The sequence below is a fragment of the Cebus imitator genome, unplaced genomic scaffold, assembly GCF_001604975.1.
Source record: "Cebus imitator isolate Cc_AM_T3 unplaced genomic scaffold, Cebus_imitator-1.0 Scaffold541, whole genome shotgun sequence".
Lineage (NCBI taxonomy): Eukaryota > Metazoa > Chordata > Mammalia > Primates > Cebidae > Cebus > Cebus imitator.
In genome coordinates this window covers 1,510,454-1,534,993 of record NW_016107856.1, presented here as the reverse complement: position 1 = coordinate 1,534,993, position 24,540 = coordinate 1,510,454, and the positions used below count along the sequence as shown (strand labels likewise).

At 41.1% G+C, this 24,540-nt stretch overlaps 1 protein-coding gene and 1 long non-coding RNA gene across 6 annotated transcripts; one reads left to right on the top strand and one right to left on the bottom strand.

Annotated features, from left to right (window-relative positions):
* The first annotated feature begins 215 nt into the window (after window positions 1-215).
* LOC119468965 lies at window positions 216-5,079 on the top strand. Of its 2 annotated transcripts, none has more exons than XR_005197784.1 (3): window positions 216-715; window positions 794-919; window positions 5,043-5,079. It is a non-coding gene; the product is annotated as an uncharacterized LOC119468965 (long non-coding RNA). The 2 variants fall into 2 exon arrangements; XR_005197785.1 differs by lacking the exon at window positions 5,043-5,079 and adding an exon at window positions 1,127-1,184.
* Window positions 5,080-5,620: 541 nt separating this feature from the next.
* Window positions 5,621-8,409, bottom strand: LOC108293643 (SLAM family member 6-like). 4 transcript variants are annotated; one of them, XM_037733665.1, is made up of 4 exons: window positions 8,153-8,409; window positions 6,976-7,308; window positions 6,293-6,568; window positions 5,621-6,149 (listed from the first exon to the last, which is right to left on the bottom strand). In XM_037733665.1, the coding sequence occupies exons 1-4, from the start codon at window positions 8,199-8,201 to the stop codon at window positions 6,001-6,003; spliced, it is 807 nt and encodes a 268-aa protein (XP_037589593.1). In that variant the 5' UTR covers window positions 8,202-8,409; the 3' UTR covers window positions 5,621-6,000. The 4 variants fall into 4 exon arrangements, with proteins under 4 accessions (XP_037589593.1, XP_017370643.1, XP_037589595.1 ...); XM_017515154.2 differs by having other exon boundaries at window positions 6,293-6,565; XM_037733667.1 differs by having other exon boundaries at window positions 6,976-7,161.
* Window positions 8,410-24,540: the final 16,131 nt, after the last annotated feature.

The window sequence follows — 24,540 nt, the reverse complement described above, 5'->3', positions numbered from 1 at the left end:
TTTTTTGAGACGGAGTCTCGCTCTGTTGCTCAGGCTGGAGTGCAGCAATCCCAGCTCACTGCCACCTCCGCCTCCCAGGTTCAAGAGAGTCTCCTGCTCCAGCCTCCTGAGTAGCTGGGACTACAGGCACCTGCCACCACGCCCAGCTAATGTTTTGTATTTTTAGTAGAGACAGGGTTTCACTCTGTTAGCCAGCATGGTCTCGATCTCCTGACCTTGTGATCCGCCCACCTCAGCCTCCCCAAGTGCTGGGATTACAGGCATGAGCCACCGGGCCCAGCCTGGGCATTATGTTTTAAGGAGGAAAGACAATTAGAAATAGAACTGAGGAGGGTAGAGAACAGAGAAACTGATGTGAGCCAAACACACCTACCTTACAAGATTAAAGGTGTTTGGCCCATTGCTGAGGCCTCATGAGAACAAATTAAGATCCCCAAGAAAGGTTCAATCTGTTTATGAGTCAGGGTCAAGATTCGGGGCTTTATTTCATCTCCTCCTATCACCCTCTGACTGAGATGAGAGTTTCCTACACAAGTGAGACATATGCGACAGAAAATGTAGCTGGAGGGTTGGGTGCGGTGATTGGCAGTCTCCACCTAGCGTCTCAGCTCCAAGATAAGCCCTAAGATTCCCTCTGGAACACTAGTCTGTACTTTTCTAAATTTAAAGGAAGTCTCAAGTGTAGAACTGTTGCTGCAGTCTGGAGTCTTCACTGGTACAGCAGGATGATGGATAGTTTTTCAATACTCAACACTTGTTTTCTCCTACGTAATGCCTCTTTTTTTCTTTGTAGCTCCACATTCTTGGTTTGCTGCATTGCTCCTCCCCAGACCAAGCAGAAGCATCTGTAACATCTGAAGAAAGAACCCAGGCCCACAGCTCACCCACTACAGAACCTGGGACCTTTTCCTCCTTCTAGGTAGGGAAGTCTTCAGCTGTTTTTTTTTCTAATTCTCAATCCTGGACCAAGATTGTTTCTGGTAGAATAGAAGGGAACTAAAGGATGAAAGACGGGAAGGACGAAGGAGAGGCAAAGGTGGTGGGGGAAGAAGAGGCAAAAGAAAAGGGGACTAGGCAGAGCAGGGCATTTATTTCAACATATTCTGTTCCTCCCTTTCTCTCCCAGCACCAACTAATGCTAAGAAAAGCCACTTTCACAGATGGCGACGTTTGAGTCTTGCGGACTTCACAGACTCTTTGCTTTGTTCTCCACCTTCTGGTGAGAGTCATAATAAACAGTGAAAAGATGGTCAGCAAAACCAAGGAAAATTTAAAGACCTTGGTAATCCAGAAACTGCATGATTATAGATAATTGAGAATTGTCTCTAGATTCAAAAACATCGTTTTTACTCCATATCCTGAAACAATGGAAATTACAAACAAGATATATAAAATCAGATTGTTTTTAAACCATCACTTGTCACTATTTTACGTGATGTCACAAACTAACTGTATTCATTATTAATTCGCATTAAGAGCTGCATTATTCTTTCAAATGCCAACAGCTTTTCCTCTGAACATTTCCTGTTCTACTTATGAATTATTGTTCTAGTTCTTACAACCTGGGCAGGTTTCCATTAAATCCTTTTTGTTTCATGGGCTCATGTGTGATGAAATACTAAATTACTTGCTAAATTATTATGTTCTATTATAATATCCTATTGTATATCTATATTTGTATGTTTATTGTATTTTATATTGTATATTTATTGTAAATGTTATTTATCCTTTAATGGATTTTTATATTGTATTTATTCTTTTGGAGAGGGATAGACAGAGAGAGATGTATTTTTATTTTTTTCGTTGTGCTGGAGCTGTGTTATAATATAGAGAGCATTGGTAAGATTTTGGCAAAAAAAAAAAAAAATAGGTGTGCCATGGTAAAGGATAGATTAGTATTCTAGCTATCCCACATCCCAATCCTCATGAGGAAGAGCAACAAAATTTTAAAAAATCCTTTAATGTTATAAGACTGAGCAAAGGGCAAGGAAAACCTCTTCTTTCTCCTGCCCCCGCCAAAATCTTGTTCTTCTCTTACTAAAGCATTCAGCCATCTCTCCAGATGGTGGCAGGGCAATTCCAAAGCCTGGCCTTCAGTTCTTAGCAGAGGATGTTAGCATCCTAGCCCACTCCAGCAAACTTTCTGTTGCCTAACAGGCGGGGCTGCAGCCACACTCTAACAAGGTCTGAATCTTGGCCTTATGGAATGAGTATCCTCTTCCAAATTCTTTTTTTTTTTTTTTGAGACTGAGTCTTACCCTTGCCAGGCGCCAGGCTGGAGTGCAGTGGCTCGATCTCGGCTCACTGCACTCCACCTCCCGGTTTCGAGCAAGTCTCCTGCCTCAGCCTCCCGAATAGCTGGGACTACAGGTGCACACTGCCACCACACCCAGCTAATTTTTGTATTTTCGGTAGAGACAGGGTTTCACCATGTTGGCCAGGATGGTCTTGATCTCTTGACCTCGTGATCCGCCTGCCTCAGCCTCCCAAAGTGCTGGGATTATAGGAGCGAGCCACCACACTCAGCCTTCTCTTCCAAATTCTTAGTTTCCTCCTTAGATATTTTCTCCCTTAACCCTATGGTTGGTAGCAGTTTCCTGTATTTGCCGTTCCTGTATTTTGTAGAATCCTCTTTTAAATCTTTTAGTTAACCATCTTTTATTATTTAATAATAACATATATTAACTTTTTCCTGCTCTAATTACTGTTGTGATTTTTGTGTTAGGGAGAGTCTACTCATAACTAGACTCTCCCTAACATTTCTCAATCTCCTTATCCCAGAGGAACGCTTAAAATAATTTTTAAGCCTCAAGGAAACCCTACATAAAAATTACTAAATCAATGGCTTACATTATCAGTAAGTTGTAGATGACAGTCAATGTTGTTTAGTAGAGAATGCTAGTTTTCTATAAGCTGCTTATTTTGGCTGACTTATTAGTGTACTTTTTGTGTGGTTCTCCGTCCTAAAAAGGATAACTGTAATCTAAGTCATTAGTGTAAATAGAGAAAAGTTCAGTTTTTCCTTTGTTTAAATGTGTTTGATTTTTTTACCTTATCCAAGTGGGCCTTAAAGTCTTATAATGAATTTCTACTATATAAGATGTTAATAAGGTATATTACAATGTATCTGATGGGCAAGAGTAGTTCTTCACCCTATTTAAAACTAATAGTTACTTTATAGCCAAACTTTTTTGGAAAAAAAAATTTGGTAGTTAAGCTTAACTTACCTTTTTACAAATTAATCTCTTTCTTTTCACAAATTTTTAAAATTTATAAGGCAGGCCGGGCATGGTGGCTCACACTTGTAATCCCAGCGCTTTGGAAGTCCAAGGCGAGTGGATAACCTGAGGCCAGGAGTTCAAGACCAGCCAAACCAACATGGTGAAACCCCATCTCTACACAAAATACAAGAATTAGCAGGGCACAGTGGTGGGCACCTGTAATCCCAGCTACTTAGGATGCTGAGACAGGAGAATTTCTTGAACCTCAGAGGCAGAGGCTGCAGTGAGCCGAGATCACACCACTGAACTCCAGCCTGAGTGACAGGGCAAGACTCTGTCTCAAATAAATTAATTAATTAAATTAAATTAAATGTAGAAGGCAGATGATAAATCTCTCTTAAATAACTGGCAAACCAAAATGGGATTTGATTTTTTTTTTTCTAAGGGTGGGCTTGGTTGATTTAACTTAAACAAAGACTTCACATTTATTTTACTTAATTTTATTCACAACAAAAAAATTTATTAACATTTATTGAATAGATAAGCTGTCAAAACCATACGCAACACCAATATTTTTGTTTCTTTTTTGAGACAAGGTCTCACTCTGTCACCCAGGCTGGAGTGCAGTGGCATGATCACAGCTCACTGCAGCCTTGACTTCCTGGGCTTAATTGAGCCTCCCAAGTAGCTGGCACTAGTGCCACCATACCCAACTAATTTTTGTATTTTTTATAGAGCCAAGGTTTTGCCATGTTGCCCCGGCTGGTCTCGAACTATTGGGCTCAAGTGATCCACCTGCCTCGGCCTCCCAAAGTGCTGGGATTGCAGGTGTGAGCCACTCTACCCAGAATATTATTTAACTTCAATTTTACATGTAGCCCAACGTCACCAGCTAGTAAGAAAGTATTAAAGTACTTCGTCTTGCTTTCTACCTACAGATCTCTTTACAATAAACTTAAAAATTTGTTAATATTGACTACATTGATTTAAATGTTTCTTTTCTATTATTATTATTATTATTTTTTGACATGGAATCTCACTCTGTCGCCTAGGCTGGAGTGCAGTGGCACAATATCAGTTCACTGTAACCTCCAGCTCCCAGTTTCAAGCGATTCTTGTGCCTCAGCCTCCCAAGTAGCTGGGATCATGGGTGTGCACCACCATGCCCAGCTAATTTTTGTATTTTTAGTAGAGACAGCATTTCGCCATGTTGGCCAAGCTGGTCTCAAACTCCCAACCTCAGATGATCCACCTGCCTCGACCTCCCAAAGTGCTGGGATTACAGGAGTGAGCTGCCACACTTGGCCTTCACTTGATATTTATGTTAAAAATTTAAATTTTGATGAATTTCCTAATGCTAGGATTGGATTAGCAGATTCTGAGTATTTTTGCATCTATTGGGGCTCCTTACTGCCTTTTAAAAGCAGTTAAGTGCTATTTTATGAAATAGTGTCAACTATCTATTTCTAATAAATATTGAACAGATTTGTATTGTTTCTTAAGATATTTTAAATTTTTATTTAAGTTAAAATATGTTATTAACCTATAGTGACCATATTGTACAACAGATTTTTTGAGCTTCTTCTTAATTGAAATTGTGTATCCTTTGACCAACATGTCCCCACCATCCTACCCAACTACCCCAGCCCCTGCTAACCACTATTCTACTCTCTACTTCTATGAGTTCAACTGTTTTAGATTCCACCTATGAGTGAGATTATGTGGTATTTATCTTTCTGTGCCTGGCTTATTTCACTTGACATAATGTTTTCCAGGTCCACCTATGTTATTGCAAATGACAGGTTTTCTTCTTTTTAAAAGCTGGCCAGATGCAGTGGCTGATGCCAGTAATCCCAGCACTTTGGGAGGCCGAGGCAGGCAAATCACTTGAGGTCAGGAGTTCAAGACCAGCTTGGCCAACATGGCGAAACTCCAACTCTACTAAAAATACAAAAATTAGCCTACGTGTGATCCCAGCTACTTGGGAGGCTGCGGCAGGAGAATCGCTTGAACCCAGGAGGTGGGGGTTGCAATGAGCAGAGATCACATCACTTCACTCCAGTCTGGGCAACAGAGTGAGACTCTGTCTCAAAAAAAAAAAGTAAGTAAATAAAAGCCGAATAGTGTTCCATTGTGTATATATACCACATTTTCTATATCCATTCATCCACTGATGGACACTTAGGTTGTTTCCGTATCTTGGCTATTGTGAATAATGCTGCAATGAACATGGGAGTGCAGATATCTCTTCAACATGTAATTTTCCTTGGATATATGCCCAGTAGTAGGATTGCTGGATCAAATGCTAGTTTTATTTTTAATTCTTTTAGGAATCTTCATGCTGTTTTTCCATAATAGTATACTAATTTGCATTCCCATCAACAGAAGACAACATTGAATTTTTAAAAGCAGATCATTTAAATAATGATATTTCAGGAGAAAAACACCCTATTCCTTTTAGCTGTATACATTTATATTATGACTTGATTTCAGAAACCTTAAATTGTGGTGAAAAAATATGCTTAGAATAGGTAGCATATGGTGTTCATGCAGTTATTTTATCTCTTCTTGACCAAACTTCTTCTTTCTTAAAAAAAAAATGAGCATGTACATGGGCGCGGACATGACAAAATAAAAAATTCTTATCCCAATGGCCTTTGACAATCCGTAGTACTTCACCTTGAAAAGAGTGCAGGTCAATAAATGAAATTTAGCCACAGAAAAGCAATGGTTTCAGCTGGGCACAGCCTGGCTCTCTTGGGGTACTGGTGGCCTCTTATCACCCTGAGTTAGGCCTCAGGCGTTTGCTGAGCACCTGTGTCTGGATATACCAAGTTCCTAGGACCCCAAGGAACACAAGGAGAAGAAGCCCCTTCCCCAGGAAAATCCATTTCACTGGGCAATAGGTGCCTTCAGCTGCCTTGGAACCTGAAAGAGAGAAAGTAGAATGAGAGAGGACAGAGCATATGTGTGCAAGTGGAATGGGGCTGTTGGCAGGTGACAAGGGCTGCCATGCCCTCGCCTCAAAACATTTCCTAAGGGTGCTAGAGTGACCAGAAGGGGCCTGTTACCTGCACAAAGCTGCGCAGCACGGATAGGAGTGGAGTTGCTGTTGCTAGCAGGATTCAGAGCTGTGCAAGTGTAGCTCCTGTCCAGATCATGAAGGCTCCAGGAGCCATTGAGGATGGACCCCACATGGGACACAGCAGCCCCTGGTCCCACTGATGTCCACTCATACGTGGTGGTCTCTCCTCCTTCCTCCACAGAACACCTCAAGATGGCATTACAGATCCCATTCTCAGAGATGATAGACTCCACTCTAACATCAGGCCTTGGCAGCCGCTCTGCTTGAAACAATAGTTTTAAATGATACAAATAGCAATTAAAGACCTTTCTAGGCCACCCTAGGAGGAGAAGATTCAGGTTATCAAGGAGTAAGAACCCAGCAAGAAATCTAGACCCCTTCAGTGGAAAGATCTCTGACTCTCATTTCCAACTCCTGAGCACAAAGAAGGGGCAAGTTGTATGTTTTTTAATCAGCCACAACCACAGCCCGGGGCTGCCAGACTGAAGAAGGACAAAAAAAGAATAAGGAGAGAAAAGAAAAAAGAATCTACCTAGGAAAGGTTCTGGACTGACAAAAAGAGTGAAACTGGGAGAAGGCCTTTACCAAGGGTCATACAGCCCACCAGGCTTGGTGGGTGGCCCACTCACCCTTACCAGTAGGGACCTGGTCCTCTACACCCTTACTCACTGAATATCCTCAGAGCGTAACTGGACACTTTTACAGTGGTCCCTGAAGACATCTGGGCACTGTAAGAGCCTGTGTCTTCCATCTCCGGGTTGCTGAGTTGCAGGGAGTAGGACTGGGTGAAGTTCAGTCGCTTTCCCCGTTTCAGGTTAGTCACGTGGATTTGTGGACTTTTGGTTTCAGAGGGTTCTATGAAGGCAATAGATGTTCCATTGTAAAGCCAAGTAATGGACTTGATCTTCTCTGCTGCAGGAAACTCCAGGGGAAGAGTTACTGACTCCCCCAGAACCCCATTCACCATCAATGGGGTTGAGCTGGTTTGTGAAACTAGATTCCCTGTAAACACAGAAGGAAAAGGCTACAGAAAGTCCCTGACAATTGTCCCTCCTCCCAAGTCTCCCAGTCAGTCATAGCTCCCCTATGTTAGGGCTCACAAGAACATTGGACATAAACATGTATGAGCAGTGGTGCTGTGCTGGAGCTCAAAGTGGGCAATGCTCAAAGTCTCCTTCCTGATGGGATCTCCAGGAATCACTCCAGGGATCCGTTCAGCTAGGATCACTCATCCCTGTCCCTCGGATTGTGCTCCCCTGAGAGCTGTTGGGCCTGGAAGACCAGAATGGAGACCACTGAGGAAGTCAGAGGCCAGCCCTGCCCTGCCTGGTCCCTCTTTCTTCACCTTGAGATTTCAATTCTCACAACTTCCTATTTTCTGAAATGTTTCTGCCTCACAGAACTGGAGTTCCATGTCACTGCAGTTCTGGTGTCTCAACGGTATGTGATATAAAGATCTCAGATGACAGATGGGACACCTGCTTTTAGTCCTGATCCTGCCTCTATTGAGATGTGCAGCTTTGGGGAAGCCTGTTGATTCCTCCAGTCCTTTTCTCTTTCTTTTTAAAACAAGGGAGATAAAATGCAGAGCCTTTCAGATTCCTTCCAACTCTGATATTCACAATGTCATTGTTCTATATACCTTAGATTTTTCTCTTTTCCTCTTCCTCCTTGCCCTCATTCACTCTCTAGTCAGTCTTTCCTATGTCCTAGAGCCTCTCAACCTCTTCTATCTGCTTGTCCCCCAATCTCCCTAACATGAGGTCCTCAGTTCTGGAAAGGCCTGGCTGGGCTGTGCCCATGTAGAGAGGTCAAGCTACAGGAGAGGAGCCCCTGACTCACTTACCTTCCTGGAACTGGAGGAGAAAGAAGAGAAGCCGAGCAAGAGGTTTCATGGTGGCAGGACTAACCTGGTTTGCCTTGAAGATCACAAGGAGTTAAAAGGAAGGCAAAAGAAAGCAGCAAGTCTGTTCTGCAGCATCAGCAGATGAAACTCTCTTAGTTCCCTGATCACATGATCACATTTGCTAACCACTTCCTTTGTTCATTTTCTTTCTCTCTCTTCCTTCCTTTCTTTCTTTCTTTCTTTCTTTCTTTCTTTCTTTCTTTCTTTCTTTCTTTCTTTCTTTCTTTCTTTCTTTCTTCTTTTTCTTTCTTTCTTTCCTTCCTTCTTTCTTTCTTTTTTCTTTCTTTTCTTTCTCTTTCTTCTTTCTCTCTTTCTTTTTCTTTTCTTTCTCTCTTTCTCTTTTCCTTCCTTCTTTCCTTCGTTCCTTCCTTCCTTCCTTCCTACCTTCCTTTCTGTCTTTCTGTATTAGTTCATTCTCACACTGTTATAAAGAACTTCCCGAGAATGGGTAATTTATAAAGAAAAGAAATTTAATTGACTTAGTTCCACATGACTGGGGAGGCCTCAGGAAACTTAAAATCATGGTGTAAAGCAAACCAGAAGCAAGGACCTTCTTCACATGAAGGGCCAGCAGGGGAAATGCCAGATGCTTATAAACCATCAGGTCTCATGAGAACTCACTCACTTTCACAACAACAGCATGGAATAACCACCCCCATGATCCAATCACCTCCCACCAGGTCTCTCCTTCAGTCGGTGGGGATTGCAATCCAAGATGAGACAGATGAGATTTGGGTAGGGGCGCAAAGCCTAACCATAACTCTTTCTCTCATTCTTTCTTGCTTGGTTCCCTGCTTTTTTTCTTTTATTCTTTGTTTCTTTTTTGAGTGTGTGTAGAGCAGAGAGTATGTGGGAAATCTCTGTATCTTTCACTCAATTTTTTTAAATGGACACAATATTTCTTCATATTTATGGGGTACAATGTGATATTTTGATACATATATAGAATGTGTTATTTTCCTTTAATTGGCCTGGACACTTGCCTCAACTTCAGTCCTTATAGTCCTCATTTGTTCTGAAATATTGAGATTCCACTGCAGAAGAACCTAATACACTTATGAAATGGTTCTGATATAATTGACTAGTTTTGGTTGGCCCTGGTGGCTCACACCTGTAACCCCAGCACTTTGGGAGTCTTTGGTGGGTGGATCACTTGAGGTCGCGAGTTTCAGACCAGCCTGGCTAACATGGTAAAACCCCACCTCTACTAAAAATACAAAAATCAGCCAGGTGTGGTGGCCCGTGCCTGTAGTCCCTACTTGGGAGGCTGAGGCAGGAGAATCACTTGAACCTGGGAGGCAGAGGTTGCAGTGAGCTGAGGCTGTGCCACTGCATTCCAGCCTGGGCAACAAAGCAAGACTCTGTGTCAGTAATAATAATAGGCTAGTTTTTTTCTATTTAAATCCCTGTCTTACCTTTATAAATACACCCTGAATGGTTTACAAAGTTAAATGAAAAGAATAAAACCACCATGTGCTGCTACCTCCAAATAAGTAATAGGAATTAAGTGAAAGGTGTTACATGATCTGTCCCACAATGCACTTTTTAAGAAAATAGTTGTGGCTGGGCATGGTGGCTCACGCCTGTAATCCCAGCACTTTGGGAGACTGAGGTGGGCAGATTACCTGAGGTCAGGAGTTCAAGACCAGCCTGACCAACATGGGGGAAACCGCCACTCCCCATCTCTACTAAAAATACAAAATTAGGCTGGGCGCAGTGGCTCACGCCTGTAATTCCAGCACTTTGGGAGGCCAAGACTGGTGGATCACCTGAGTTCAAGACCAGCATGGCCAACATGGCAAAACCCTGTCTCTACTAAAAATACAAAAATTAGCCAGGCATGGTGGCAGGCACCTATAACCCCAACTACGCAGGTGGATGAGGCAGGAGAATCACTTGAACCTGGGAGGTGAAGGTTGCAGTGAGCCGAGATTGTGCCACTACACTCCAGTCTGGGTGACAAAGTGAGACTATCTCAAAAAAAGGAAAAATTTTTAAGTTAGCCTTACTTTTAAATTTGATCTATGTTTAACAATTTACAATGTTAGGACTTGAATAATTTAAAGTTCATATTGTTTAAGACTTATTTTCTTACAAATAAAAGTCAAGTGGGATTAAGACTTATTTCCTTACAAATAAAAGTCATGTAGAGAGCATAGATGTACAATTCTTATAGTCTGTCTTTGCTTTAAGGTTGCTTTTTATCTTATCATCTCTTGCATTTTGTAGAGTTCTTTCTCCTAAATTAACGGTATGTTTTATCCCATTGATTGACCATTTTAATACTACTTTATTTCTATTAGCCCATAGTGACTAATTTTTTAGGAGCACTTTACTTGAGCACAGATTATTGGACAAAGATAAAATTGTTCTAATGTGTTAAAATATTTATAACTATAAATAGTAAATGTTAATGTAAAATCACAAGAAAAAATTTATCATAAAAGATGCTTTCATATTAAGAAACAATCTGCATAACTGTGACTTAAGCGAGAAATGTGTTTAATTATCTTCTAAGTATTTTTTAAAGGTGACTGCGGACACTGATTCAGTTACTAAACTGATAACATCAAGATCCTAAGCTCTTTCCATTGGGCATTTTCAGTAGGCTAATTTTTGTCTTTTAGCTTGTTATTTCATGGTTGTACAATGGTTGCCAGAACTCCAAACATGTCCTTCCATGAGAACATTAGAAAGCAGGCAGCAAGGATGTTACCATGACAGTCAGAAACTACCCTCTCGAAACCCTTTCTTCTTCTTTATTTATTTATTTATTTATTTTTTTGATGAAGTCTTCCTCTGTCTCAAGGCTGGAGTACGGTGGCACGATCTCAGCTCACTGCAACCTCCACCTCCCGGGTTCAGGTGATTCTCCTGCCTCAGCTTCCCGAGTAGCTGGGACTATACGCACGTGCCACCATGCGCAGCTAAATTTTGTATTTTTAGTAGAGATGGGGTTTCACCTTTGTTGGGAAAAGTGGCAAAGGAGAAAGGACTTGCAGATGCCTACATAAATTGGTTATGAGTAATATATAAACAAGGAGCAACCAACTGCAGAGGTCGCAGGAGGCCTCGGAGGAGGAAGGCCTTTCCATGCCTCATGTTCCGGTGCAGGGTGACCTCAGCTCTGTTGCTATAAACATTGTGCTCATGGACGCAAAACCCCTTCGTAGCACTATGACGTAGCCAGACTTATAGGCTCCCTGTGAGGCCCAAGTTCCATCAGCTGCACGTAGATAATAAGCTAAAGATAACCACGTGTTCTTGTTTTGTGAAACTCCCAAATCGCCACTGTTATCAATCCTTAGGATGACACACCAGTCCTGGCTCATTGATTCACTCCACCATCACTCCTACCCTATAGATCAAAGTGGTCTTAATCAATAGTGTGGATGATCAGAGCTCGGGGCCTTCACTGCCTCCAATAATAAAGTAATGGACCCCTGGTCCCAAAGTCTCTCTTAATCTGTCTTTTTCTCATTCCTTTGTCACCACTGAACTCGAGGTACCCACAGGTGATATAGAGCTGGTCCCCTACACAACTTGTTGGACAGGATGGTCTCGATCTCTTGACCTTGTGATCCACCCACCTCAGCCTCCCAAAGTGCTGGGATTACTGGCATGAGCCACTGTGCCCAGCCAAAACCCTTTCTTCTTTTATGAAGGAATTAAATATTTCTACCTATTTTGCCAAAACTGGATTACATACCAACTCCTGTAGCAATCACTGGTAAAGAGCAGCAAAGGGGCCTGATCATTAGAAGGAAAAATAACAAACAGAAAAGAATAATATCAACATCAACAAAAAGGGCATACACTCAGAGAACCCCTCTGACAGTCACTGACTTCAAAGACCAAAAGTAGATAAATCCACAAAGATGGGGAGAAATCAATGCAAAAAGGCTGAAAATTCCAAAAACCAGAATGCCTCTTCTCCTCGAAAGGATTACAGCTCTTCACCAGCAAGGGAACAAAAGTGGACAGAGAATAAGTTTGACAAATTGACAGAAGTAGGCTTCAGAAGATGGGTAATAACAAACTCCTCTGAGCTAAAGGGGAGAATGTGCTAACCCAATGCCAGGAAGCTAAAACCTTGTTTTTCAAGGTGAAAAATGCAGATCCCTACATAAATTGGTTATGTAGGTTATACAAATTGCTAACTAGAATAACCAGTTTAGAGAAGAACATAAATGACCTGATGGAGCTGAAAAACACAGCACAAGAACTTTGTGAAACGTACACATGTATCAATAGCTGAATCGATCAAGCAAAATAAAGGATATCAGAGATTGAAGATCAACTGAATGAAATAAAGTGAGAAGACAAGATTAGAGAAAAAAGAGTGAAAAGAAACAAAGCCTTCAAGAAATATGTGACTATGTGAAAAGACCAAACCTATGTTTGATTGGTGTACCTGAAAGTGACATGGGGAACGGAACCAAGTTGGAAAACACTCTTCAGGATATTATCAGGGAGAACTTCCCCAACCTAGCAAGGCAGGCCAACATTCAAATTCAGGAAATACAGAGAACACCGCAAAGATACTCCTCAAGAGGAGCAACCTCAAGACACAATCATCAGATTCACGAAGGTTGAAATGAAGGAAAACATGTTAAGGGCAGCCAGAGAGAAAGGTTGGGTTACCCACAAAGTGAAGCCCATCAGACTAAGAGCAGATCTCTTGGCAGAAACCCTACAAGTCAGAAGAGTGGGGACCAATATTCAACATTATGAAAAAAAGAAATTTCAACCTAGAATTTCATATCCAGCCAAACTAAGCTTCATAAGTGAAGGAGAAAAAAAATCCTTTACAGACAAGCAAATGCTGAGAGATTTTGTCACCACCAGGCCTGCCTTACAAGAGCTCCTTAAGGAAGCACTAAACATGGAAAGGAAAAACCAGTACCAGTCACTGCAAAAACATACCAAATTTTAAAGACCATTGTTGCTATGAAGCAACTCCATCAACTAATGGGCAAAATAACCAGCTAGCATCATAATGACAGGATCAAACACAAACATAACAATATTAACCTTAAATGTAAATGGGCTAAATGTCCCAATTAAAAGACACAGACTGGCAAATTGGATAGAGTCAAGACCCATCAATGTACTATATTCAGGAGACCTATCTCATGTGCAAAGACACACATAGGATCAAAACAAAGGGATCAAGGAATATTTACCAAGCAATCTTTTATCAGAGACTAGGATTGCAAGCAGGAATTACAATCCTAGTCTCTGATAAAACAGTCTTTAAACCAACAAAGATCAAAAGAGACAAAGAAGGACATTACATAATGGTAAAGGGATTAATACAACAAGGAGAGCTAACTATCCTAAATATAAATGCACCCAGTACAGACAAGAGCACCCAAATTCATAAAACAAGTTCTTAGAGACCTACAAAGAGACTTGGACTCCCACACAATAAGAGTGGAAGACTTTAAAACTCCACTGTCAATATTTGACAGATCAACAAGACAGAAAATTAACAAGGATATCCAGGACTTGAGCTCAGCTCCGGACCAAGCAGACCTAATAGGCATCTACAGAACTCTCCACCCCAAATCCAGAGAATATATGTTCTTCTTAGCACCATGTTGCACTTATTCTAAAATTGACACATAATTGGAAGAAAATACTCCTCAGCAAATGCAAAAGACCAGAAATTATAACAAATAGTCTTTCAAACTACAGTGCAATCAAACTAGAACTCAGGAATAAGAAACTCATTCAAAACCGCAAAACTACATGGAAACCGAACAACCTGCTCCTGAATGACTACTGTGTAACAATGAAATTAACGCAGAAATAAAGATGTTCTTTGGAACCAATGAGAACAAAGGCACAATGTACCAGAATCTGGAGAGGGCTAGGGGACGGATAGTATTAGGCAAAATACCTAATGTAGATGATGGGTTGATGGGTGCAGCAAACCACCATGGCACATGTATACCTAGTAACAAATCTTCATGTTCTGCACATGTACCCCAGAACTTAAAGTATAATAAAAAAAATTAAAATTAAAATTAAAAAATGGACAAATTTGACCGGGCGAGGTGGCTCACGCCTGTAATCCCAGTACTTCGGGAGGCCAAGGTGCGTGGATCACCAGGTCAAGAGATTGAGACCATCTTGCCAACATGGTGAAACCCCATCTCTACTAAAAAATAAAAAAATTAGCTGGGCATGGTGGCGTGCTCCTGTAGTCCCAGCTACTTGGGAGGCTGAGGCAGGAGAATTGCTTGAACCTGGGAGGTGAAGGTTGCAGTGAGCCGAGATAGCGCCACTGCATTCCAGCCTCTTGCCTGGTGACAGAGCGAGACTCTGTCTCAAAAAAAAAAAAGTCAAATTCATAGAAACAGAAAGTAAAATGGTGGTTACTAGAGGACAGGGGAGGGGAAAGGGAGTTTGATGGTATAGAGTTTCAGTTCTGCAGTATGAAAAAGTTCTGGGTATCTGTTGCATTGCAACATGCATGTAGTTACTATTAACTATACACTTTAAAAAGGCGAATGTGGTAAATTTTATGTATGGTTTTTACCACAATAAAAAATCTTATTAAATGTGACTTCACTGCATTTGATATACAATTCAACAGTGCAATTTTTGTTAGTATTCTCGCTTTCTTGTATCTTGTGCTTTAGTCTGTTTGTTTGAGTCATTGATTAATTTGTATCCCACTGTACCAAAAAAAGGGGCATATGACAAGACTGTGGGGAAGGAAAATGCCAAAGAGAGCACTGAAGATATAGGCTGGGGGAAAGGCGTGCTGGAGAATAAGAATATCTAAATGTGTTTACCACTTACTTGTTATTACATGATGTGTGCAATGTAAACCTCTCCTGTACCTTCTCTGGAAAATATTCAGAAAATTCTACTTTGCTCTCTGATCCTCCAAGTGGCTTTTTATCTCTGCAGGGAAGAGCATTAGAAAAAGTAGTGTAGTATTTATTGTGTTCTGGGTCTGCATGGAGCATCGCTAGGACAGCACTTGGAGGCAGAGGGGATAATAAAAAGGTAAGTCCCTATGGGTTTTCAGAAATTGCCCCAGGTCATGGACTTGGTAATCGAGAAAATTCTATCTAAATTTCAGGTGGTTGGAGGGCTCTGCGGCATACTGAGTCAAACACCACTGCAGTTAGTCCTGTGTTAGCCAGTTAGGCAGCTGCATTGTCCCTGAAGTCCCCAAGTAAAAGAACGTTTTATACTTAGGAGGAACCCTCTAATCTTCTCCCATTAGTATATTTGTATAGATTAATTAATTAACTTTAGCAGCAATAGCTTCATATCTAGAAAATCTCTTCAGACTAACTTGGTTGAACACTCACTGCCCTGGGTTAGTCAAAGGCGTTTTCTGAGCATTGCACCTGGTTGTGCCAAATTCCTAAGATGCTCAAGATCCCATGAAGTAGAAGCACCTTTCCTAGGAGAATTCATGTCACTAGGCAATAGATTCCTACAACTCCCTTGGAACCTGAAAGAAAAAGGAGCGTGTAAGAAGGCCAGGACACTTGTGAGGGAGGAGGGTGGAGTGCACATGTGTGCCTATGCCAAGAGTAGGCATCCTTTTTCGGTACTCCCAAGTGCTGAAATTCTCAGAGAATTCCCAGGGGTCCTGGAGAGGCCATGAAGGTCAATTATGCACATAAGTCTGCCCAGCAGGGATGGCAGGAGATGTCATTGATTTTAAGGCTCATTAAGGCTGTCTGGATGTAGGTCTGGTCCAGGTTGCAGAGCCTAAGGAGTCAGTGTGAGTGGATCCTTCCTGGAACACAGCATCCCTGGCCCATTGGTGTCCACCTGTAAGAATAATTCCTCCTTCTCCCTTCAAGGAACACTTTAGAACAGGATATAGTAGGCACTGTTCTCACATGTAGTGGATTCCAGTGTACCTTGAGGCCTTCTTAGCTTCCCTGCTAGAAACAAGTTTTTTCAACAATAAGAAGAGCAAACAGGGACCTCCTTGGGACATCCCAAGAGAAGGAGACTTATGTATGAAGGGGAGAAAAAACAGCAAAGATCTCAGGCTCTTCTAATCCCAGACTCTGAGAAATCTTAACCTCTAGAAAAAGAAACAGATCATCTGAGTTTATTCAACCAGTTGTAACGAGTTACATCAGCTGGCATCTGCTGGTGATCCAGGTAAATTCTTTCTCTGCTCTGGCATTTCTCTGAGGGCTACAGGGTTCATTTCCACAGTTCTTATTTAGATGGGCTCTTCTCAAGAACCTAGCAACCCAGTCCCCTTCTTCCACCTCTTTCTTCCTCTTTTAAATCTTAGAGCCTCATTAATTTCATCTGCCATGGACACAGTTCTGTGTAAGATCACATTTTGAAGTGTGAGGTAGGACATGAATTTCTGGAGGGCACTATCCTGCTGGTACCTTGGTTGCAGACTCCAAGCCTCTGTGAGACAATAAACCTCATGGCTTTGGGGACTTTGCCCCAGGAAACTAATACAGGGAGGAAACAAGAAGTCTTTCCGGAAAGCATTCTGGGCCCAACATCCATGTCAGTGACCACCTTTAATAAGGGATATCCAGTCCCCAAGGCCCTTTGAGAAATGTCCCTACCTTGCCATCAGTGCGATCACTTGCATCCTTACACCCTGAAGGCCCTAACAGAGAAATGGAAGGATGCTCTAGAGGACAATAACATACTCTGGGCCCTTTAACATGGTCAGGACACTGAGCTGCAGCAAAACGTAGGTAAAGGCCAGCCACACTTTCAGTTTCGTTTACCCTGATGCTTTCTGGCTTTCCTTCTTTTGGTATTATGAGGGCAAGAGATACAAAATCAAGAAACTAGGTAATGATATTATCTGCTTTCTTCCAAGAGCCTTCAGGGAGAGAGCCAACAACTCCTCCAGACAACTGTTCATGATAAGGGGATAAAAGAGGTTTAGTGTGTGAAATTATGTTTCCTGTAAGCCCGGAAGGAAAGCATCTGCGAAACCACCTCTTGTGGACACCCCCGCCTGCTCTGGCAGTAGACCAGAGAACCCTGATGCTGCTGTTATCAGATATGTTGGGCATAAACAATGACCACAGTCGTGCTGTGGGTAGAGCTAGAAGTGACCAATTCATTGCAATCTCCTTCCTCTTGAGATTTCTCAGGGGCTGGGATCCCACCAAGAGCCCAGAAAACATAGTTTAGAAGGTGGCAGAGAAGACAAGACTCTGCTGAAGAGCCCTGACAGTGCAGCAGACGTGTGATTTCCTGGGGCTGACCACGAGCTACCTTTCTGTTTTCTCCTCTGATTGTCACTGACATTTGTTTCAGCATTTTGTTTTAATTTTATTAACATTTCTTCCTTGTGCCCCTAATTTGGTGGTCTGAATAATGGCCCTGTATGCCCTGGATTTTGTGAATATGTTAAGTTTCTGGACAACAGGGACATGACAGATGGAATTAAGGTTACTAATCAGGTGACTTTAAAATAAGGAGATTATTCTGGACTGTCTTGGGTAGGCCCAATGCAGAATCATGATATTTCTCTCCCTCCCTCCCTTCCTTCCTTCCTTCCTTCCTCCTCCTCCTCCTCCTTCTTCTTCTTCTTTCTTTTTTCTTTCTTTCTCTCTCTTTCTTTCTTCCTTTCCTTCTTTCTTGACATGGTTTTACACTGTCACCCAGACTGGAGTGTGGTGGCATGAACATGGCTCACTGCAGCCTTGACACTCCTGGGCTCAAGCAATCCCCCCATCTCAGCCAAGTACCTGGGACTACAGGCATGCGTCACCATGCCCAGCTAATTTTTTAATTTTTTTGTAGAGATAGGGGTGATACTCTCGTGGCCCCAGAAGGATTGCGAAAGTTCCAAGCCTCCCATGTAGACATATCACCATCCAGACAAAAGAGAGGCCATCTTGTGTGGAACCTCTCATATATGAACAAGAACAGAAAACCAAGCACTAACCAAGTGCCAGCTGCATTGTCTATATTCTCACACAATCCTCTCTACAACCCTATGTGGTCACTGTCATTAACATCTCCATTTTCTGGAAAACAAAGGCACAAAAAGCAAGGCAATTTGCACTCATTACTGAGTGATGAAATAGGAATTCAAATCCAGGCCATCTGGTGGTGATTTGGTCTGGATCTGTGTCCCCACCGAATCTCAGATTGAATTGTAATCTCCGTTGTTGGAGGTGGGGCCTGGTGGGAGGTGACTGGATCATGAGGGCAGAGTTCTCATGAATGGGTTAGCACCACACCTTCTGTGCTGTTCTCATGATAGTGAGTGAGTTATTGTGAAATCTGGCTGTTTACAAGTGTGTGGCACCTCGCCCATCTCAGTCCTGCTCCCTCTTTGCCTTTCACCATGAGTAAACCTTCTGAGGCCTCCCTAAAAGCAGATGCTTCCCTAATTCCGGTATAGCCTGTGGACTGCGAGCCAATTAAACCTCTTTTCTTTATAAATTATCCAGTCTCAGGTGTTTCTTTGTAGCAGTGCAGGAACGGACTCATACAGGTGGCAAGGCCTCATGCTGAACCCCCACACCACACCCTCTCACATAGGCAGTTCTGCCCTTAGAGTCATGAAGAGTCCAAGAATATTGGGGTCCCACCTTAAAGTTGTTCAATGAATGATGCTGGTGTGATGAGTCAGCTCTTTAAGGAGATAGACAAAGTGCTGTCTCCTAAGATAAGACAGTAGGAATGAAGTGGGGGGTCCTACACTGTCTCCCCCAATCAGGCATTTTTTTTCTTCCCAGCACATTAGCGTCAACATCAGGCATTTTTTAACAAGCACAACACAAGCATTTGCCATGCCGCTGCAATCAGTGATGATGTTGGGCTTTCTGGTGTTCACACCACACTGTTCAGTTTCTTTTCTTTTTTTAAAAAAGATAGGGTTTCACCATGTTGGCCAGGATGGTCTTGAACTCCTGACCTCAGGTGATCCACCCACCTCGGCCTCCCAAAGTGCTAGGATTACAGGTGTGAGCCACCGCACCCGGCCCACACTGTTCAGTTTCTATGTGGCTTTACACTCCTAAACACTGTGATTCCTATTTGGCCTTATGCTTCTGTGGTCTTGAGAACAGAATTTTAACTGTAAGGCTGGATACTTGACATCTTTAGTAGAAAATAACAAAAACAGATGACAAAGGGAAATGTATTAAAATGACAAAAAACTCCAGGGCAAGCTTGTAGTTAGACCTCAGAAATCACTGAATCCTAGAATGAAAACCCATGGGAAATCCAAGTGGGACTGTCTTTTGACTCTGCTTTTTTTTCATGTATCCACTTTTGCAGACCAGTTCTCTTCTCCTGACAGGTTGCTGGGATATGGCTACCAGTATACAGTGTAAAAATATACCTGTTACACAGCCATTCCTAGAGAATTAATTTCCATTCCCATTTCCTACTACCCACCCCTACCCCTTCTTTCTTTCTTTTTCTTTCCTTCCTTCCTTCCTTCCTTCCTTCCTTCCTTCCTTCCTTCCCTTCCTTTCTCTTTTTATCTGTCTCTCTCTTTCTCTCCCACTTCATTCATTTCCCCATTTTCTCTAAATTCCTGGGTAGGGGTCTTTGATTAACCCATCTTGGTTCAGAGCCCTACCTTTGAGCCAATCAACCATGGCCAGAAAAATAGGGTCATGTTCTACAAAATGGTGCTAGATTTTTGTTTCCATGGATAAGAGAAAGGGGACCGACGCAAGAAATTGAAGATATTCCTGTGTACTGTGCAGCTATTCTCAAAGGTGACATGGAATCAGAATAATATGGGAATGGAAAGATATTTTTACTATTAAAACTTTGCAACACATGCAAAAAGAGACATTAATATAATGAACCCCACACACAATCACCCAGTATCAGACATAGCACTTCAGTATGTACCTCTAAAAGTTATGGATATTTATTCGCATATGCATAATGCCATTGCTACATTTTTTAAAAAGTCAACAATAATTGTTTGGCACTATCTAATATCGAATCAATACTTAAATGTACTCACTGGGATTGAATTTTTTGTATTTGATTTTTTTCAAGCCAAGAGCCAAACAAATCCTAATCTCGCATTGGTTTCATGCTGCATAAAAATCTTCTCACCTAGAGCAGTTCTCACCCCACTATCTGACTCCATTTTTAGGACTTATGAAAAAACCAGATTATTTGTTTCGCTGAATGTCCCACACACTGGATTTATTTGTCTGTCCCCTCATAATGTCTTGTAACTTTTTGCTCTGTTCCCATAAACTAGATATTATTTAAGGGCTTGATTCGTTTCAGCTCAACTTTTTCAGAAAGTTTCCTTCATAGTGGTGCTGTATGTTTCCTGTTGCATCAAATTAGTCGGAGTTCAATGTCTGGTTGTCGCACTCTTAGAGATGCTAAGTCTAATTGGTGGGTTCTGGTGGTGACAGCTTTGTCCCTGTCTTCTAGGTGTCATTATCAAATGCTTGCCTATCATTTTCACTGACTGACAGTTTTTGCCTGTCATTTATTTCATTACACACTACAAATGGTGATTTTTGTATTATATAATCATTTTAAATTTATTTTCTGGAATTCCTCTGTAGAAAAAACCTCTTGTTTAATTAGCTAATGTTACATGATGACCATGAAGTACAGTTCACCCAGACGATGTTGAATACATTCTTAATTATTTTTTAATTGCCTATTTTCAGATGAAGGTTTAGTGTGTTCATTACCTACTATGGTGACACATGGGTTGTTCTCACCTGGGTAGAGGACTTTGTCTTTTTTAGTATAAGAGTACAGTGAGAAACATTTAGATTTTATACTTGTAGTTCTGGCATCTCCAAGACCGCTCTTTGACTCAATAATTAGCTAGAAGAACTTACACTTAGCAAAGCTGTCATACTCATGGTTATGAGGTATTATAACAGAAAGATAAAAATTAAAAACAATGGTAAAAGACACTAGGGCAGAGTCAAGAAAAGAGCAGGCACAAGACTTTCTGTTCTCTTCTCCCAGTAGAGTCATTCAGACAAAGCTTATTTCTCCCAGCAGCAATGTGTGACAACATGCCTGGAGTTTTGCCAACCAGGGAAGATCCCCTGTGCCTTGGTATGCAGCAGTTTTATTGGGGAGTCATCACATAGATATAGCTGACTACTCACTTGGCTCCAGGGATAGAGCTGATATCACACAGCCCAAACCTCCTACCACATTGTTGGCAAACGCTATCAGGCCTGGCTCAAGGCTCCCAGGTAAACAAAGACACTCTCATTAGGCAGAATATTCCAAGAGCTTAAAGGTTAGCTCCAAGGAGCTAGGACAAAGCGCTAAATCTATATTTGGGCAAGGTTAATTCTTCATTGGATAATATATATTCAATGTATTTTGATCAACCACCATCATTATTCCTTTGATACTTAAATTTTTCCATATTAGCTCTTATGTCCTTTGACATGACTCAGTCTTCACTGACACACTTATATGTCCCTGGTATGAATTCAGCCATTTCTCTAAAAAGCTCTCGTTTTTGTTTTTTTTTTAATAGGAGAAATGGTATTTAGAGACTATAGCCTTATGCTTAGGTGTGCTCATTGCTACCAAGTTGTCGTTGTTTTAGCTACAGCCCATAGAGCTGCTTTGACACTGCAATATCAGAGTTGAATGGTTGCAACAGAGACTACTGCCTGCAAAGCTGAAGAAAAGTTTGCTGACCCCTGTTTTGGGCCTTTAGTTGAAAAGTGAGCTGTAAATCCATGCTGATATTTTCAATTCAAATTTAACATCAAATAATTTTATTTAACTTCTTTGCTTTTATATGTGTATCTCTTCTCTTATACTGAAAAAAAAAAATCTCGATTCTATAATTTTCCCAGGACTCTTCTGTTTTTAATACTGAAAGTCCTACATACTGGGAAACCCCTCAGGCATAAGCAAATTGGAATAGTTGTTTACCTTACTTGGTTCTTAAAATGTTAATATTGATATTAATTTTATCTTATGATACGTGTTAAATATGTTTAAATTACACCAAATTATTACTAAATTTATTTACTAGTCTATTTAATGTACAAGATATTTAATTAAAACTGTTCGCTCAAATTCTACTAAAGTCAGTTGAAATAATTTTCTGTATGATTATATCACCAAAGTAATGTTCAGTTAGATATAGAGTTTTTTCCCCCTTTTAGGAGTACCCTTTTACTTATTTAGTTTCAATACGTAAAGCAATTACATGATTCTACATTCAAAACTCTACAGCAGGCTGGATGTTTTGGCTCAGATCCATAATTCTAGCACTTTGCGAGGCTGAGGCGGGAGGATCACTTGAGGTCAGGAGTTTGAGACCAACCTGGGCCACATGGTGAAACCCCATCTCTACTAAAAACATAAAAATTAGCTGGGCATTGTGGCACAGGCCTGTAGTCCCAGCTGCTTGGGAGGCTGAGGTGGGAGAATCGCTTGAACCGAGGAGGCTGAGGTTGCAGTGAGATGAGATCACACCACTGCACTCCAGACTGAGTAACAGAGTGAGACTCGGTCTCGACAAACAAAAAAACAAAAAGCTATACAACAAGTTTTACTTAGAGAAGTCACACCTCTATGCATGTTTCCTCCCTTTGCTTAGAGGCAGAAGTTTTTTTTTTTTAATTAGTTTTAGTTTTGTTCTTCCAGTGGGTTTTGTTTTTCGTTTGTTTGTTTTTTATATACGAGCATTATATAAATATATATATTTATTTATATCCCTCGTACTCTATATACTATTGTGCACCTTGCTGCTTTCATGTAAAAATACATCATGAAGATTATTGCATATCAGTATATAGAGATCTTCCTCATCTCATCATTCTATAGTAATATTCCATTATATACATGAATCCCAGTTTATTCACTTAACCCTCTACTCACAAGTCTTTGAGTTGTTTGGAATATTTTTTGATTAAAAATACTACTTTATTCACAAGTCATTTTCTAATCCTGCCTGTGTAGTTTTGTGATAGATTTCTAGACTGAGATTGTTCTATCAGATGGTGAAGGCATACACAAATTTGCAAGATATTGCCAAACCATCTTTTACTATAGTTGTAACTATTTTGTGTCCTGACCAAAATACGAGATGTTCTATTTTCTCTCACCATCACCAATCCAGTAAGTTTTCAAATTTTTGATTTTCACCAATATGATAGGTAAGAGATGTTATGGTAGCATGGATTTAATTTGCATTTCTTTTATTGTGAGGATGGAATTTTGAAACAGGAAAAAGGGTCAGCAAGCCCCTGTGGTGACCGAGAGCCTGAGCACGCTTTCAGTTATGTTCTCTCTTATGTCAAAAAGCATCTTCACACCACGATTGTGAATGTATTCCCAAGAACTACCAAATTTCTTCTTTCATCATTAATAACTCTGTCTTCAACTGCCATAGTTCCCAGGGAATTGAAATAATGAATTGTCCAAAACCACAGAAGAAAAGTTGGTATTTGAGAGCATATCTCTCTGGTAACAAGTTCCTTGATCGGTGAAACTGCACTATGCCAAACAGCAAAGAGTGGGAATTCCAAGGAAGAACAAAGACCTGTGACAAAGAAGTTCCATGAAAGATACACCCCAAGTGTGAGTAAACAGCTGGTAAGCAAAGTAGCATGGTGAAATAAATATCTGGGTTAAGAAGAAGTTAAGATTCCGGGTATCTATGGAGACGAAGAAAAAAAAAGAAGTGAAATAAAGATGAGTCATGAGCTCATCTTTTCTGTTTTAGTTTTATTTTCATAGATTCATTTTTGAGATATATAGTGATTTCCTGTAGATATTTGAACATACCAGTTATCCCTCCCACCTGCACCAGCCCTTTCCCCAAAAGGCACAATGCTTGAGGGTGTTAAAATGGCTAGGAGCCTTAGTCATGGAATGGGCTGTCTTCATCCACAATGTCCCACTGTTTTCTATTCCCATTAATGTCTTCCATTTTTAGTGTCATTTGATCCATAGAAATGCCACCCTTTCAATTTTCCCATTGTATCTGAGCATGTCAATTCTCTCAGCATCCAAATGCTTTTTGAGCACCCAGTCTAAGCTAAGCATAGCCCAATCCTATGCAACTTCAGCAGGGAATGGGTACCATTACTGCAAAAGCAATGGTGTGCTTCCTGGAAAGGATACCAGCAGCCAGAGAAGGTGATGATAGTACATGGTAATATACAGGCTGCAACACAGTTCCAGAGGCTTGACTTCAGCATTATCTCCCTAGCCACGAGCTTCACTGATTCCACTGTGTCTTTAAATGTGCTTTACCCATTTCTGTGAGTCACATGTGGGCCATGTAAAGGATAAAATGTGTTGGTCATTTTACCACCCCGCCCTTCTCATTTCCTGAATCTCATGAAGCTGGTTGAGTC